Below are 19,004 nucleotides of genomic sequence, written 5' to 3'. Positions count from 1 at the left end.
AAAATGTGTCTTTTGGGGAAAAAATCCATATCTTCAGTATAAAAGGTCAAAATTTTCAATTGATCGTCGGCTTTTCCTCCCAGCTACATACACTTTAAGAATATATTATTAGATTTATAAAATTTACGTCGAGGACTGTTATATATCAAAAATGTGAAAAATATCAAATTTTAATAATTTGTCATAAAATTTGTATTATATCGCGAATATCGTGAAAACGCTCATTCCAGTTCAATGTTGCGATCCCGGGTTGCAATGCATTATTGTCCGTATGCTATCGTCGTTTCATAGTAAAGGATGCCTTCCGAAGTAGGTCAATAATTGGTTTAGTATCAGTTCCATAGTTTTCCTAATTTCATGAATATGTATTATTTCCTGGGTATATTGATATAAGATACTAGTAAGTCTTTCTGGTGGAAAGCAGAAGTGAAAAAGTCATTAATGATATCAACAAAGTATTAATTATAATTCATCGTAGAAATATGAACCGGACCTGGGTAAAAACACCTTTCGCTTCATTACGTAGTTTGTGACTATAGGTAAATAATAATACCGTCGTGAACTAAAAATAGAGGCGAGGTAAACGTTTCCGCTGGTCTTATTACCAAGTAGAAAAATGTATTTTTATCACTATAAACCGGATTCAAGTTTTGCCATCTACTCTCTGAATTGTATCAACCACCCTCCAAATAATACCATTCACAAAAGCTACGTAACCAAAGAAGATTGCATTGCACGGGATGACGGTAAGTCGTTTTAACAAAAAGCATTGTAGTTGTATTTTTTATGATTTCTGTGGTTTACCCGCCGGGGGAGGAAGAGGTGATTGTATGGTTCCAACATTCAACAGTGCATTTGTCCATGGAAACAGGTCTCTTACTTCCCGGGCTTCCATGATTTGTTTCTGGGCATTTCCAAGCAAATTAGGAAATTACCCAAAACATGACAAATGCTCAGATCTTTCAAACTATACACGTGCTACAATTTGCTATCAAATGAAAGAAGTTAATATGCTCTTTAGATAAAGTCGTCTTACATTTACGTCGGTGCATGTTTACCATGAATTTTCTTAGAAAAATCTGTTTTTTGGTCAAATTTTTTTCTTTTTTGCGTGAAGAAAGACCACAATTTTGGATCTCCTTTGAACAACTTCATTGAGGTTTTATTATAGATTAAGTCATCTTACAGTTACGTCGGTGCATGTTTACCATGAATTTTCTTAGAAAAATCTGTTTTTGGTCAATTTTTTTTTTTGCGTGAAGAAAGACCAAAATTTTGGATCTCCTTTGCACAACTTCATTGAGGTTTTATTATAGATTAAGTCATCTTACAGTTACGTCGGTGCATGTTTACAATTAATTTTCTTAGAAAAGCCTGTTTTTGGCCAAATTTGTTACTTTTTTGCGTGGAAAAATACCACAATTTTGGATCTCCTTTGCACAACTTCATTGAGGTTTTATTATAGATTAAGTCATCTTACAGTTACGTCGGTCCATGTTTACAATTAATTTTCTTAGAAAAACCTGTTTTGGGACAAATTTGTTACTTTTTTGCGTGGAAATTGCTCAACATGCTCAAGGAATATTGAAATTTCCATATTCTATCGCGTTTTTCGAGCATATATTTATTGCTTAATTCGTTTCCATCTTTTGTGCAGACAAACAGCACGAGTTACCGTAGCACGAGTTACATGCATGTTTTTGCAAGCAAATGAAATGAAATGAAATGCTCTGAGTCTGAGCATGTTAACAGATCAACTGACCAATATGCCTTTGGTTAAAGCAAATCATGAAATTGGACATACGGTTTTCATAATACATCAATTTATAATTTCTTTGTAACTTATTGTTTTTATCCATAATCAAATGTAGTTAATGAGCTAAAATGACTGAAAAAAAGCTAATTAATATACAATATTTTGCTTAAAAGCCATGCATGTTCATGGTATTTTTATTTTGCATTGAAACTTGGTCCAAATGTTTCTAATAATTATGTTCTAATGCATATATTATATTGTCTAGCCGCCCTTTAATTTGCATAATTAATGAGCTAATTTGCATAAATGTTAATAATGCAAATTGTTGTCCTAGTAGAAGAAAATAGATTAAATAATTTTGAGGTATATAAACAAATAGGCCTACTGGATGTTTTTGTACGCTGAAAAATAAAATTTTCATTCGGTAAAATATGCTCCGATAGGGGCTCCATTCCCTTCAACTCGGCAAAGCATTGTTGAAAGGAACATACCGTATTTCCACTTCACGCATGGAAAATACCATTGTATACTCATAAACATTCAATATTTGTATAACAAAACATATATGATTATCATACTTATGTACGATGGTCATAATATAGTTGGGAAATTCCCTATATAATAAAAAGTAAGAAAAAAAAAAAGGGTTTTACGCGAAACTACCCAGTCACGGGCCATGATGGGGATTTCGATTGATAGGATCGTCAGACAACGCGAAATACTTTTTTTCTGACTTTTAATATAGTAAAGTAATATTCAGCGAGGGTCCCGGTAATGGTAAATCGGCCTGTGCGTCATTATACTATTGTACATGTATTTGTTATTCTGTATCAAATCACCGACACTTTATGCATGACTGCTAGCACTTCCACTTTTCGAAGAACGATGGTCAAAATGCAAAATAAAATACTTTCTTTCTGTAGATAGAAAAGTTAAGGGTGTTGGTCGAAGCAGCCAAAAATAAATCGATTTTTATTATCGATTTGCAAAAGTTCATTCTACAAACCATATACTTTGAAAACTTGCTTGATTTATTGTTGTCAATGAGTTATGAACGTTTTACAAAAGTGTTGTTGTTTCAGCCCTCTTTACAACATAGGCCTAACTCAAGAACCACAGGATCTACAAAAGTATATCTGTGATATTTGAATTCTGCTTTACACTCGCTATGAAATGATCAATGCAAATTTTTCCAAAGCTCACTACCATTCGCAAGATGCTGTGAACTACCAAATCGTAACAATTTAAAATAGTTGCTAACCTTAATAGTGTGGTGCATTTGATTTTAGCCACATTTGTATGAAACACCAAGATGAATTCGATAAGAATAGTCTCTAGGATATCATGATCAAAATGTGTGATCTTTTCAAATGAATGGGTTTTTTTTTAAACCTGATTTGTTGGCATATATAATGTTCACAAATGCCCAACATTTGTTGTGTTTGAGAACATAGTGAATTTAAGTTGTAATTGTAACATTAAATTCAGATAGTTAGTACCGGGTAGAGTTTCTTTCATTTGACTTTCATTTCGGTTTAAAATGAACAAAAAACCTTCCTGCCATTTGTTATTAAAAATATTTGATAATTTGTGGCAAAGAATAACAGAATTTGAACGAAATCGTGTATGTTTTGTTGTTGTTGTTGTTATTTTGTTTTGTTTTTGGTATAAACGATATCACTACGGGAGGGTTGTTATATACATTTAGGAGGCCACACTTCGGTTACCACATGGTTACTCTCTGTTTATTTACGGCAGCTACAATGACGATTTTGATCTTATATTTACATTAAAAGATGGAGATAAAAATTTGCATAATTATTACTATTTAGTATCGTATTCCGTGAGTAATTTGCATGCAATGTCGGTGTTTATCCTTACATCATACATGTGATGACAACGAGAGTACTGCGCAGTTATCTTCGTAACTAAATTGCGGTATAAGATACCTGCTGATTTCTTCACCAACGCTTTTTGTGGGTGACAGGACCTAAAGGATCTCTAGGATATACAACGGTATCTGTATGCCCACAATCCGGGCCCACAATATCCCTTAGGCTTATATAATAGCGGGATTTTCCCATTTATCGTATCATTATAAAGATGACTCAGTAGAGTATTGTAAAGCTTTATGATTTTGAAGAAAATAATCCTAAGACACAATGTATCACCCTTTTCAAGTTCCCGGCTAGCGGCTACACACGAAAAACTCACCATGTGCAACATAGTAGTAAAACCGGGTTACCCCTCTCCTCCCCCTCATGTTGACACCGCGTATGTGTGTTTTGGACCAGATTTCACGAGACTGGCCCTGAGACCATGGTCTCAGGGCTGGCCCCTATTTTACAAAATTTCACATTCTCCCGCATGAAATATTCATTACGTCATTATTTGACTATTTTAGCTAAAAATGGCAATTTTTTTGCGCGCTTCACACGCATTTGTATCAAGGAATTAGATTCTCTCTGCTTCAGATTTTTTTCACAAATCCCATCGCACCAAGAAATCTACGCCACTGATGTGAACTCATTTTATCTAAAAATAACGATGTGCTATATTCAAAACGTAAAAATATGGACTTTGTTTTGAACAAAACTTGTTTCACAAATCCCAAAACATTGTTGAAATTAGATTTATTTTGCGATTTAATTGTCTCACAGAGAAGTATAAAAACATTTGTTTTGCCGAAGTGTTAAATAATTTGTTTCATCGAGGTGTTAAAAATTGCTTTACCGAGGTGCTAAAATTGCCACGAACTGAACTACCCAGCCCCCTTGTATCTAAAGGTGCGTCATTTATTTTAAAATACCTGAATTTTATGTATATTGTTTCAAGATTTCATAATATTTTATTTTACTAAATGTAGCCTTTTCCCTATTTTGTGTACATTTGTACTTAATTATAAAGGCTCAGGCTGAGTCAAAAAGAAGTAAACTCATGTTTGAGGGGCTGTAACTAGAGATCTGAAAGGAATCTGCTAAAAATAAAAATATCATTGGAAAGAGCAAATTCTAAACGTCTAAATAAAAAGAAATTGTTGCAATTGCTCACATCCTGAGTTTACATGCATTGTTTGTTGAATATTAATTAAAAGCAAAAGTTGTCGAAATTGAAATGGATGAAAATTAAGGCTACATGCTCTCTTTGGTTGAAATTTTTGGCGGGAAATAATCCTGCCAAAACATTAAAGTATACTAATCTTTTCCTACAACTAAATATCATAGTCAGGAAATTAATGATGCATCTGGTAGCTTAGATCATAACTTTCATTATACTTAGTTGCAATTATCCCAGATAATTCTTGATTTGTTTTTACAGAGTCTTGAATTGTCGATGTTTTGATCAAAAACATCACTCGGTGTATTTTGAAACTCGAGGCATTAACTCTTCTCAAATTAGCCCCAAATCATAATTTATTATATGCACGTGTAGCAAACACCAATGGGAATAATTGGACGTTGTTTGCGGTGCCTAAATTTGGTTTGATTTTATTTCACAATAATTCTAAGGTGAGAATTTTGACCTGACATTTCCTTTTTGGATTTCCAATGTAAATTCATTGATATGTGATATTTTGAATAAATAAAGAGTACGCTTACCTTTCTGCAACACTTCCCATTATCATTAAGCATCTGCTGATAACCAACATTTTAGCTGAAAACAGTCCCTTCCTATCATTTTTTGAACAAAATATAGTTCAAAAAGTGCGTACACTACGCGTATATACTGGCACAGCCAGGTAATGAAGAGAGCCATTTACGGTGGGGTATCTATTGTAATCTATTAGAGTATATCTTCCCGCAAGTGACAAGATGTGTCAAGCATTGTCTGGATCATTGAGTATCGATTGCGCACGTATACACGGATGTGTGTGGTCCTCCTCAGGTTTTGATATGAATTATAAATGATGTCGTGAATGACCCAGCGTTTTCATTTTATTATTACAAAGAGTCCTAAGAGTCGTACCAGTTCAATTCATCAAAATTAATTTGTATTAAATGAAAAACAAACAGACAAGTAGTCATATGTCTTTCTATGACTGTATTCCTACCAAAATCTGATTTTCAATACACTAGAAACGTGTTGATAAGTATATCTTTGAAAATCGTCGAATGTTAACCACAGTCACCGTGGCACAGTAGCCATCTTTTAATAGCATTCATAGTGCAATTGGAAGTGGTTCGAACCCTGGTGAAAATTTTAGTATTTTTTATTCTTTTTACTAATGCGCTGTGCCGTTTTTCAAACACGCCCCTGAATGAAATTGACGGGCAAGTACCCTTAATCAGCCGTGTGCAGCTAAAAAAATGGGTGGTTGTATTCAAATGAGTACAACTTTTGTTTGTTGTGAGCAATTGCAACAATTCTTTTTTATTTAGACGTGTAGAGTTTGCTCTTTTCAATGATATTTTCATTTATTGCAGATTTCTTACAGATCTCTAGTTACAGCCCCTCAAACATGAGTTTACTTCTTTTTGACTCAACCTGTACATTCATGTGCAGGATAAGTGGGCACTTCTGTGTTGGGAGCATTCAGCCATCCTTAATTATTTGCTTTTGTCACATGTAAGAAATGTATGTAATGTTATTGTTATTTTTGTATTTCGCAAGTAAATAAAATAAAATTGTTAACATTTTTCGAATGATCGATCATGCATTGAGACTTTCTCTCACTTCACATGGTCCAATGGCATTTGGTCACCGATTATATTCATATTGCTATTCTAAAAAGTTTGAAATGAAAATGAAAGTTTCTATTATGTCACAGGCTGGACGTTAGGGTCATTAAATAAAAACAACAACAAAGAATTAGAATAATATCATCACCAGTATACAATTTGTATCATTTTGCACAAAAAAAATCAAACAAAAGGTACAACTTGGGAAATTCCACCTTGACAGGTTGTCCAAACTTCTACTTTGTGGTTAAAAGACTACCCCTCCGCCCATGCATGCGTATAACCTGACATTTGGGTCTGAAAGGTTGCAATTACGTCATCACCGACGGTTCTCCAGCTAGTATTTTATTTTTAATTTGAGTGTGGTATATAAATTGGGTTTGAATGCTACTAAGTAGCACATTTGTTTCCATTACCTAGTGAGGAGAAGACATTAGCACAAATTGAAAGGAAACATAATCATCATGATGAGAACGGTATGTGTTCAATTTATGGTCAAAGGAAGCTCATGTTTTTGGAATAATATAGGCCTACTGTGTTGGAATAGCATATCGTGAATAGTCTGCTTATATGGCATCATGATTAGACCTATATAGCATATTATTTGATCATTAACATGGTTAATGTTTTTGAGGGCGATTACAAAAAAAGCATTAGCTTGAAAGTTTATTGAGCTATACAAATGGATTCTGTATTTTATGGATTATATAATACGTTTGAATTAAAACGCAATAATGGCTATAGCTTGCATTGCTATATCTCGTGTTATTTTGTTTCATTCAGCAAGTTCAGTCATTTATTTAGGGTTATAGTGTTAGAATAACGGGAATTATAGGTAATATAGGTAAGTGTTATAGGATACAGGCTAGTACTTTTGGGAGAGCAGCACGAGGAACTGAACGGCCGGGCTGCAGTACGGCTTTCTTTAACTCTGATCTTGCGCCGATACACGGAGAAAACATAAATGGCTGGATCTGTGACTAATTAAATGTGACATTGTAGCCATTATCTTCAAAATATGGGTGAATTGTCATTTGATAACTGATTTTCACATCTACTTTCAACCTCTAATAAATGCATCTTTGTTCTTTTACAGACACATTGGATATTGTTGCCCATGATCGCCGGTGTGTGTTTATCTGCAAGTATTCAACACCCTTCATCGAAGCAGCCATCTAACATAGAGTCAGAAGCCACAACATATTCAACAGGACTACCATCGACAATGGACAAAAATTCACCAAAGACTTCCAGTATTCTCATAAAACTTGGTAAGGAACAAAATGAATCTTTTGTAATAATTAAGTTAATACGGTGCCGTCATACAGCGAAAGTCACTGTTCAACCGCCATCACTGCACTAACCATATCCATCAGAATCCAGTCCGGATTTTTTTCCAATTAACCGTTTGGTCTTCGTTCGTTGAGCGTTAGCTTTAACGTTATATACGTTGCTCTTTTTTGTTTTTAGCGTTAAGCATTTATGATATATTAATAGCGGGATGCTCCGTGCAGCCGAGCACCGTGAGGATTTGTGATCGATCATGGGCGATCACTAAATTTGACATAATGCGATTGATATCAACCGAATTGCTATTTTATCATTCCCCACTCCTCCGACACCAAGATAAAATGTGAATTAAGACCAATAAGAACATATACTAAAATTCGGAGCGAAATTTGTTCTATATTAATTACTACATAAAATACCGAGATGGTTTAACACCTTTTACAATCATAACAAATACCCTCAGCTTTTTTTTCTCCCCAAAAATGAGCGTTAACATATCTGTACATGGGAGAATGCATAATTTGAAATGGCATTATTTATATTATTTACTAAGTAAAATGAAAGCGCTTAAAGCATTTTTGCCCATTCCTCCCTGGGAAATGGTCATATCATACTGCATTAAACATGCATAGGACCCATTCCATGTCAACTCCAGGGATGTGCACCGCAGCACCTCTTCAATTCTTTTCTTTTTCTGTGTGGTGGTAGATATTGATGAGAAAGTAAAATCCTCAAAATTTGAGCTTCATACTCCATTAAGTTTTCCCGTGGCATCAATTTGAAATTTAAGGGTTTCAGCGTAAAAAATGTGTCGCAACGCGAAAGACGACATTTGGAGGTCCATAAATGTATAAAGGGAACCCTTTACAACTTTGAAAAGTATGTATCCTGGGGTACTTTTTTGTGTGGAATTCAAATCTGGCATCAGAAAACTTGTAACTCCTTTACTTGAGAAGATATAGGGCCCTCAAAATGCAACTTCGTCCAACCAGGACCAACTTTGGGGGGGGGGGGTCAGAACTCCAAAAGTAAAAATAATTTTACTGTCCATTTTTTGGCCAGTCAGAGCCCTTTGGTAGGACATTACTCTTATCCCATATTGAGTATATTAGAATACAGTTAGCTGAGATATTACCCATGCAAAACCATTTTTTTACAGTTTTGACCCCCTGAAGTTGGTCCAATGTCAGACATTTTGCCCCCACCTCCAACTTTTTAAGGTATGTTGAAGATATTTCTTGACAGATTTGAATTTACACAAAAAGAGATATTACTTTTCAAAGTTGTAAAGGGCTTCAACACATCATTTAGGTTTCCTACGTCTCCATAGAGTTGCGACACATTTTGATTTCACATGTATAATAAATTTAATTGATGCTCGGGAAAACTTAATGGAGTATGAAGCTCAAATTTCAGGATTTTACTTTTCATCAATATCTACCACCACACAGAAAAAGAAAAAATTGAAGAGGTGCTGGTGGTGCACATCCCTGAGAGTTGACATGGAATGGGTCATAGACGATTTTTGTAGCCGTGTTTGTCTTCCGGGGTTTGTCTATAAATTAAAAGTAAATAGTAGACCCATAATACGTGTTGAGTGTATGATGATGAAGAGGAACTTCTGGGTTTGCTCAATGTTCTTTTTCCTCCAGTTCATCAGTAAAATAGGTCATACTCGAATATTTATTATTGTAGATTCATCACGTAGGGGAAACGTTGCTTATACCATGTTTACCGTGATTTTATAACAAAAAAAGGGGAAGTGTATACTGGGTTAAACTGTTTCCATCACTCTAAGCAAGCCATTGTAGTACAATGCTAACAATGAAATGCACCAAAAAGCCTAAGTTATCAGGTATAAAATAAATTGGCTGCAAAACATACAGCAAAAAGATAACAATAGTAAACAGGCAGCAAAACGGCAAAACGGTGAAGATGATGTTGATCCGCCAACTATTCCGTTTCTTGACTCCTATGAACTTAAGCAATAATTTGCCTCGATTTTTTTCGGAAATTGGAGCAACTCCTAATTTTTAACCTATGAGCTGTACAACATGCAAGTTGACTTTGGACCTGTTGCGCTACATAAATTGTTAACTGTAGATCCTATACGAGCACAAAAATTACATTTTTTGCGATCATTATAATGGACAGACAAATAAAATGGCATATTTTTGAGTGTTTAATTTTTTTGCCCTGGCCTTGTACATGATCCTACAGGTGTATTTTGGGATCTTTTTCGCCAGCCCATAGGGCTGGTATCTAATTCTTAGATGGGATTTGTGTACACTAAAGATTAGCTAAGATTATAGCCTTCTTCTATTGGTATGAATTATTTTTTTTACTTCTTGTGGTGGAAATGTTTTTGATGTCTACTAATTCGATTTGCAAGGAAAAGAAAGTATGTTTTGCCGTTTCAACGAACGAAAACGATTGAGTATTGCCAAAGTTATGTTTGAATTAATTATGACTTAAACAGTTATCATAGGTTATGCCTACACATATAAACATAAACTTGTTCACCAATCAGCATATCAAAAAATGACATGGTCAACAATTAGTAATCAGCAGGGAATGATCACTGGAACGAGGTCATATCAATGGACTACTGAGCATAGCATGATGTTTGGTTGCATGTGAGTGCATAATTGATATGTTGATAACAGATCTAATAATGTTGTAGAATCAAAATCTTCATTATATGGACCACATTGAAGTCAAAGTAATTATCTATCCTATCCTAAAATACAGAACAATTTGGAGTAATGAATTAAAGAGTTGACAGGAGTTATAGGAGTTAATGTTTTTGCTGTTTCGGTTTGCATGTTCTCACCATTGTGGACTGTCATGTAACATGGATGTAAGCGTGATCCTAAAAAATGCCTTTCACGGTGACCCAAACTATTTACAAGACCTCTTCTGCATTGAGGCTGGCCTTCCCTTTTAAAGGGAATTTTTATTAGAGTATGGCGTTCAAGTACAATTATTAATGTATAGCAGACAAAATATTCTTATTCAGCATATACTCCAATTAACTAAAAATAACTTGTTATTCAGCTTAGGGTGTCTTTGTGACACCTAAAATCCATTTTATACTGACTTTTATTTCAAATAATTGCAATTCCTTTGCCATTTTATTTCCAATAAGTTATTCCGCATTGTTTATGTTCATTCTTGTCATTATTCATATATAGGTATTCATTCATCTGAGACTACCAATCAAGATACAGATAATGACAATGAATTGGTAGGTATAATAGGCATATCTATTTAAAACAGTATGTTTACCATATATGGTTACAACTAAAGCAGCAAAACGCATTGTACACCCAGAATTGTAATCTTCACGTGTACACCCATTTTGCTGATATTATTTAAAACGGTATTTTTACCATAATGGTACAACGTGAACTTACAACTAGAACAGCTTAAGTATTGTACACCCAAAATTATAATCTTTCTTACAATTCTATTGATCATTGGATCATACCTGGGAAAATGACGTATTAAATGAAATATATTATATTCCTTTTATTTATATAGATTCCAAATAAGCATATGACAAGGCCAGGGCGGGTAAAAATATTCTCAAATCTCAGGTCATTCTTCTATAGCATTGATACTTTTTACGTCATTGCACGTGGGATATATAGGTCAATCTTAAAAGAAGTTCTATTTTTTTTAAAGCATTTTCGATATTTATATCCATACATTCTATTCCGTCATAATCTTAAATAATTATATATTTTTGTATTTCAATAGACCACCAGGAATTATCCAAGACGCATCAGAAGGTCTTCGGCGTGTAAGCGACACTCAGATGACCCCTGTCAAAAGTATTAAAACACCTTAACCGTCACAAAGGTGATGATAGTGTACTCAATGTTTCATTCAAGGTGAGTAGCCCAACATGCAGTACGCACAAAATGTTTTTAAAGAGGAAGTCCCGCCTAAAGTTCTTCTGGTGTGAACCAAAACTGCCTGGTTATCAAATTAATCAGTGACAAGGGTATCTCTGAATTTGACAGGTGCTAATTGATGTTTTAATGATATATTGCATCAATTAGCACCTGTCAAGTTCAGAGATAACCTTGTCACTGATTAATTTGATAACCAGGCAGGTTTGGTTCACTCCAGAAGGACTGCTCTGGCGGGGGCTTCTTCTTTAAAACATTATAAACGTGTTTTTGTTAATTGGTCTTAAACGTTTTAATAACATTTCAATGTTGGACATATTATAGAGGTCATGAAAACGTTTTTAAAACTTCCATGAACTACAAGCCAGGGGCTATAGGGCTTGAACCGGGTTTGGAAATTTTCTCAAAAAAATATCAGAAAATTGATTTTGTTTATTAACTTGTATGGACATCCTTTATGGACATCCTCTATAATGCTTTCGATGCATCTGGAATTCTAATTCTTTTATAGAAAGCTAGACCTGGAATTCCATACTACTTTCCAAAATGAATTTGGAATTCCAGACATGTAAATATTCAGCATTGTCCACTTTCCCGAACGGGGTGTTAAAAGTAACACCGGTTGGAGTCAATAGAGGACCGCACCCAGGGGTGTTATTTTTTAAACACTTTTGGGTGTTATTTTTACACTCTTGGTGTCAATTTTGACTCCTGGAAGGTATAAGAATAACACCAAAAGTGTTAAATAAACAACACCCCTGGGTGCGGTCCTCTATGACTCCAACCGGTATTACTTTTTAGGCGAGTTTTTGCAATGTACATGTTGCTAGCCTATAGTATTGCCACAAACATTATAGTCAGTTTAACCAAGATCGTTATTTAATTTCCACAGAAAACCAAAGACGAAATAGAAGAAATATTAAGATCCACTACGATAGAGCCTGAACACCATATCAAAAGGACATATGTGTTACCGGAGAATGCCGGTGTGAATCGTGTTATACGCAATGCTGATGGAAGTAAGTTCATTATGATTGATTGATTGATTGATTGATTTTCATGCGATTGCAAATTTAGAAAAATGCAGTCCTGCTAATTTATGGTACTTCGCATTTATGATGCCAGTATTTTGTACCTGTTTGTAGGCCTATAATAGTTTTGTGATTGCAATAAGAATTGATAAGAAGGTGCTCCTTCCGTTTTTTGTTTGAACATGAATAAGAAATTTCATTAGGTATTTTGAAATTAACTTTTCTCTGATGAGTTCTTTCGATGTGTTTATAACGGGTCGGTGTAGTGGTCTTCTCACTCGCTTCCCCGGCTCGCTTCTCACCACTGCGGCCCGGGTTCAATTCCCCGCGTTGCCACGTGTGCGTTTGGTTGCATGCCGATCCATGCTCGTCCAATCCTGGCAGATTTTTCTCCGGGTGCTCCTATTTTTCCTCCTGCTTTGGACCTCTTCCCATATCCCTGTCCCGTCATATTCGGTTGGCATCCCTTTAATTTAGTAGCCGAGCAATATTGGGCTGTTATTAATCAAATTAATGAATTATATTTATATTTGTATTTATTTATTATTTTCTCATAATGATATATATTTATTATCTATATCTTAAAATTTACAGGTGACACTGAAATCCAATTTTGTTTACAACGAAACCGTGAAGAAGACGGTCATGTTCAACTGTGCTCAGTGTGTGAGGCAAACACAACCCTATCAAGCGATATATACCCGCGCTCCATCAACGAACAAGTTTGTAATGCTACGGAGGGAAACAACGATGTTTGTTTCCCAGGAGTCAATGGTATGTAGCCACATTTTCCCTAGTTTTGTATGGCACGCCAGAGTGGACAAAACCTCGAAAAAAAACATTGAGGAAAAAAACACATTGAAAAAGATAAAAACTCAACCGAGAAAAAAGAAGCACAGTGAGAAAGAAAAACTCCACCGAGAAAAAAAAACACACTGAGAAAGAAAATGAGGGTTTTTTTTAATTTTTCGATTACTTTTTTTTATTCTCAATGGAGTTTTTTTTTTCTCGGCGGAGTTTTTTCTTTCTCAGTGTGTTTTTTTTTCTCGGTGGCGTTTTTTCTCTTTCTCAATGTGTCTTTTTTTTCTCGGTGGAGTTTTTTTTTCTCAATGGGTTTTTTCGAGGTTTTGTCCACTTTGGCGTGCTATAGTTTTGAGTACAAAATAAAAAGATAGTGCCATGTAGGCCTATAGTTAAAAAATATATTACCGTATTGGTCGAGTATAGTCCCACCGTTTTTAGGTGAAAATTTTTCACAATTGGGGGTGGGATTATACTCGAATTTCAAAAAAAAAAAAAAATTTTTTACATTTTTTTTCGGTTTTAGAGTGTCCCTGGACCTAGACCTAGATGCTAGGATCATTCATGGTTGACTAAAAAAGAAAAAAAAAAAAAAAAAAATTCAAGATGTTTTGTATTTTTAATATGAAAATTGATATTTTGTATTCATGTCATACTCTACTAATGATATCAAAATGCATTGAATTTGAATGCATCTTGATATCATTAATAGAGTATGACATGAATACAAAATATCAATTTTCATATTAAAAATACAAAATATCTTGAAATTTTTTTTTTTTTTTTTTTTTAGGTCAACCATGAATGATCCTAGCATCTAGGTCTAGGTCCAGGGACATTATAAAACCGAAAAAAAAACTTAAAAAATTTTTTTTTTTTTTTTTTTTTTTTACAATTCTGGAATTTTTCGAAAAATGGGGGTGGGACTATACTCGAACGTGGGACTATACTCGGACGAATACGGTATACAGAAGTTTGTTTAGGACTTGGTGCTTTTCGTAAGAAAAACAAAACAATTGATAATCCATCTGTGTCAGTATTGGCGAAAATCAAAAAAACAAACAGAAACGGGGTTATTTTGACCAACTTTGAGAAATTGTCATCAAAAATGGTAATGCTCAATTTTGCAAAAAAAAATCATAAAACAGCCTGATTTTTGCCCAAATTGAAGTTGGTCCAAATTCAAAAACGTGTAGATATTTATATCGGATGGATTATCAAGTCTTTGTCATTCTAAATAATTATGTATATACTTTTATATACTTTAGACAAACAATTTAGCAATTATGAGGCACAAAAGTTTCCATAATTCCAGGGTTAAGACCAACCTTATAAGAAAACACCGGATACCTTTAAAGGACCATTTCGTGATTCTATCATCCTCTCAAGGGCATGGTTCAATGGAAGTAGATATCCACGAAAAAGGCTTATTTTCAAAATTTCAGTTGATTCGCTCACTGAAGTTAGGCGTGCATACATTACGGTGTCCCATATAGGCCACACGCATGCTGTATTTTTCAGTCGACAACCGGAAAATACAAATTCCAACTTGCATATCAACATTATGTGTTTGTTTGTTTTGTTTGTTTATTTCTTCTTTATACTGGGTCCATATTCAGGGGAAAATTTAAGTATTCCCCTGTTCTTCCATATGGCCCAGTGTTCCTTGGGGAAGTAGGGAAGTGGGAGGGGGGTGAGGCTGTGGATCACTAAGTGTCCCTTTAATTATTCCATGAAGTAAATCCTACATCATTATTAAGAATATAAAATGTCATATTCACATTATTTTTGCCAACTCAAAAACAAATTGTACATTTTATTATTTTACATGAAGATTTTAATTTAATTGTTTATTTATTTATTGTTTTATCTTGTGAAGGTACTTGGCATGGCCGATGCGCTCAGAGAGAGTTCAATGTGACAGTGTTACGACGGACCAACCATTGCTCAGCATCAATGGAAAATGGTGAGCTGATCTATATCGAGGAATGGGAACCCTATCAACAACGGGTTCGAGTTGGTTGTGAGTGTGAGCTCAATGCGCTCTCGGAGACTGTGTATAATTGGTAATACTATATAAGTTATTTTGTCAACAAAATATAAGATTTTAACTTTATTTTCATACACTTTTTACCAAGAAATATTTTTCTATTTATTCCTGTACCCAAGCGTCATTTTCCTGGCGTCACCTTCTCAGGACATTGTCATGCCAAAAAATTATATAATTATGAGGGCTATTATATGCCTGATACAAAAAAAAATACAGGGGGGTCAAAGTGACGAGTCGTTGTGACGTCACAATCTTACACTACACGGCAGAATCCTTTGTATGTGTTCATTGTTCACTGCAGCATACAATGCAATACAAACCTGAAATTGTATATATGCAAACAATTCCCGCCATTCATATACAAAAGTGATATGGACTTGAGAAGAAAAGAATTAAAAAGGGGAAGAAACCAAAGTAAAAACAATTTTTCTGACAAAGATAAATGTTTGTATTCACTACACAGTACTGTTTTCAAAAGAAGAATGCAATTTTCTTTGTAATTTAAGTTTTCTTTGTATAGTAATTGTTATAGTGTATAGGTTACATACATAGCCTATAATACATGGCTGTACAAATTCCATGTTAATGTTGCCATGTACTTTCAAAAGTAGACATAACTTAGTCCGTTTTGTTATTAAATTGCTGTTTCATAATAGGGGGAGTACCCCCTGTTACGACACAACTATGGTACAATAGGGATGGTGCAATAATAATGTGTATACCGGTGGTGAATTATTGGGGGTGGCAGGTCAAAAAGGATGAGGGACATTTTGGCAGATTAAATGGGGCCTGGGGTAGCAAGCGAGTGTTGGCAGGTTGAAAGAGGGGGTTTTGGCACATATGTTTTAGGCACCGTTTCTATAGAGTATACCCTAAAAAGGAAAACGTTAGAAACGTGTGAAATATTGGTGTTTAAAGATATTTTGTTTGGATTTTGCAAGGTAAAATGTTGAAAGTGAATCAACTCGCTTGTTATTCACACACTATTCATTCTAGGGCCTTTAAATGTAGGCATAGGCTATACATATTTAAGTTGAATATAAGTGGAAACATCGAGCAATGTATTTCTAACTCCACAATTCAGAAACATACCCGTAAAAGTACTGTGATTTAAAGAAGATAGACCAGGGATTGTCTCATATCCCTGGTTTAGGTTTAGGTTTCCGACCGAGTCGACCTGTGGCAACCTGTATGTTTACATGTTGACAAGGATATGAGCAGTCATTTACCCGGGTCATTTAATACCGCCAAAAAGGTGTCGTCAAGAAAAAAACATGTTTATTTATTACAATTGCTGTGAACATATTTCCCATATGTTCAATTAATGGTCGCCCACAAGGAAGCATTAATTGCTGGTGGTTGTCGATATAAATACGCTTTCCAATGTGTAATCTGTTCAAAAGGGAAGTTTTGTCATGCTTTGAAATAATATATAAACACGGAAACAAAAATACACGACAAGTGCAATATATTTTATTAAGTAAATAGCTTTTTCCTTTGATTGATGTCTTTCGTGACCTTTGATTTTTACTTTTGTACAAGTGAACTGGAAGTTGGTTCAGTTTCCTTTCACCTACCAACCTTATTTATTTGACATTCCAGTGAATTTGAAAAAACAATCAAATTGTTTAAATATGGTGAATATTTTATATAACTAGGTACAATGTGCATGTATCCGGTGCCAAAACATAGTTGCACCTGCTACGAAATCTATTTTTAAAACATTATTTAACGCAAATTGGTATAGAAACCAACTAAAGCGTTCAATACATATTATATCATATTGTATCAATATATTTGAATAATATTTAATTATTTATATTAAGGCCGTATAAAATTAATGTTTTGGTTCTCGTCCCCTCCCTCCCTTTCTGGGATTTGTCAGACTTTCTTTTTTTTAGATTTTGCAAAATGTTTTAGACTTTGGAATACTTACGGAAAATTGTATACATATAAATAAGTTTATTAGAGAACATGGATTACTTCCAAGACTTTTTTGTTACTCTAGGCGGTTTATCCCTCAGAAACTCACATTTAAAAAAAAGGGGGCCTCCTCCTTAAGACCGAAAACTACTAACAATGCTACTTTTACATTGAGAAAAAAATCTCCCTCCCTCATCAATTCATGAAATTCTCAGAACCAAAACATTACTTTTATACGGCTTAATATTAATTTAAAGCAAAGTGATTGGAAACCAACTGAAGCTTTAGAGTAATATTGAAGAATATAGGCCTGTGGTCAAGAAATTAAGACGCAATTGCAGTAAGCAATATTATGTGTACTCTGTAACAGAGATTGTAAAATAATAAGTTATCTTTATTTATATTAACAACTTTTATATCGTAACCATGATAACATGTGAGTTATAGTCTAGTGTTTCTACTCTGTAGCTGAAATTGTAAAATAATATGTTATCTTTATTTATATTTAAAACTTTTATATCATAACGTGGGAGTATAGAGTGTTTCTACTCTGCAGTTGAGACTTGTAAAATTGTACTAGTAGAATGATACATTATCTTTATTTATATTAAATCTAGCGGTATAAGAGTGTTTCTACTGTGTAGCTGAGACTTGTAAAATTGTAAAATAATAAATCTTTATTTATATTACAATTTTTATATCATAACATATAGTGTTTTTACAATCTGTAACTGTGACTTGTATTTATACAATTTTGTAAGTTATAATTATTTATTTCTTAAATTTTTTATATCATAACATGGGTGTATAATCATGTATATAGAGTGTTTCTACTATCTGTAGCTGGCTTGTAAAATAGTAAGTTATAATTATTTATTAAAACATTTAACTCATAACATGGAGAATATAGAGTGTTTCTTTATTTGTGTGTTTATATGTTACCGCTAAGCTATATCTTGCCATGAAATAGAAATCACGCACAGACAGAAGGTGGGACCTCAACTGGAGGGCACTCCCTGTGACTCCCAGCCCACACCCAAACTCCAGATTGTCAAGGAAGCCCATATGCACCACTAGGCGTAACCTTACGGTAGTTTGATTTGATTTGTTCGGGTTTTGACAACCATAGTTTAGGTAAATGAAGATATATTACTTTGCAAGTTACTAATATAATCTTCGTTTTCCTAAAAGAAAAAATAACAATTTAAATAAATAAGTTTCGAAAAAAAATGCAAGCGCCATCAGCATCAGAACAGACCTCGAGTTTCAAATTTCGTGTTCATGTTTAACCTGAATATGGAAAGAGCACCTTATTATCAACTCTTATTGCAATCGAAATTAATCGCAGGGATATTAGGCCCGAAAGGGTTTGCTTGTTCTCGTCCGACTGACGTCCACCTCGTAAAATATCACGAACTCAGTTCCGCCTCAAAAAATGACCGATGTACAGAAAAACGATTTTACCTTTTTGCGGATCCAGTAATACAATCTCAAAACGCCATCCTTCATAAGTATTGAAAGCTAAACAATTTGTACTCTTTTTTTTACTCTATAGAT

The 19,004-nt window shown here is 34.3% G+C and overlaps 1 protein-coding gene across 2 annotated transcripts; it reads left to right on the top strand.

Annotated features, from left to right (window-relative positions):
- Positions 1-569: 569 nt before the first annotated feature.
- On the top strand, positions 570-18,791 carry LOC140145888 (uncharacterized). 2 transcript variants are annotated; one of them, XM_072167608.1, is made up of 7 exons: positions 570-746; positions 7,532-7,706; positions 10,920-10,972; positions 11,488-11,621; positions 12,535-12,661; positions 13,268-13,447; positions 15,354-18,791. In XM_072167608.1, exons 1-4 carry the CDS (start codon positions 741-743, stop codon positions 11,566-11,568), a joined length of 315 nt encoding a protein of 104 aa, XP_072023709.1. In that variant the 5' UTR covers positions 570-740; the 3' UTR covers positions 11,569-11,621; positions 12,535-12,661; positions 13,268-13,447; positions 15,354-18,791. The 2 variants fall into 2 exon arrangements, with proteins under 2 accessions (XP_072023709.1, XP_072023698.1); XM_072167597.1 differs by lacking the exon at positions 570-746 and adding an exon at positions 6,821-6,911.
- Positions 18,792-19,004: the final 213 nt, after the last annotated feature.

This window comes from Amphiura filiformis, chromosome 1, assembly GCF_039555335.1.
Source record: "Amphiura filiformis chromosome 1, Afil_fr2py, whole genome shotgun sequence".
Classification (NCBI taxonomy): domain Eukaryota; kingdom Metazoa; phylum Echinodermata; class Ophiuroidea; order Amphilepidida; family Amphiuridae; genus Amphiura; species Amphiura filiformis.
This window is presented reverse-complemented; position numbering and strand designations above follow the sequence as displayed.

What these genes read in the sequence shown, in the direction of transcription:
- LOC140145888 (XM_072167597.1), top strand. An exon ending in CAGTATTCTCATAAAACTTG is followed by an intron (nt 7,707 to 10,919) that starts GTAAGGAACAAA and finishes ATTCATATATAG; the next exon opens with GTATTCATTCATCTGAGACT. An exon ending in CAGATAATGACAATGAATTG is followed by an intron (nt 10,973 to 11,487) that starts GTAGGTATAATA and finishes GTATTTCAATAG; the next exon opens with ACCACCAGGAATTATCCAAG.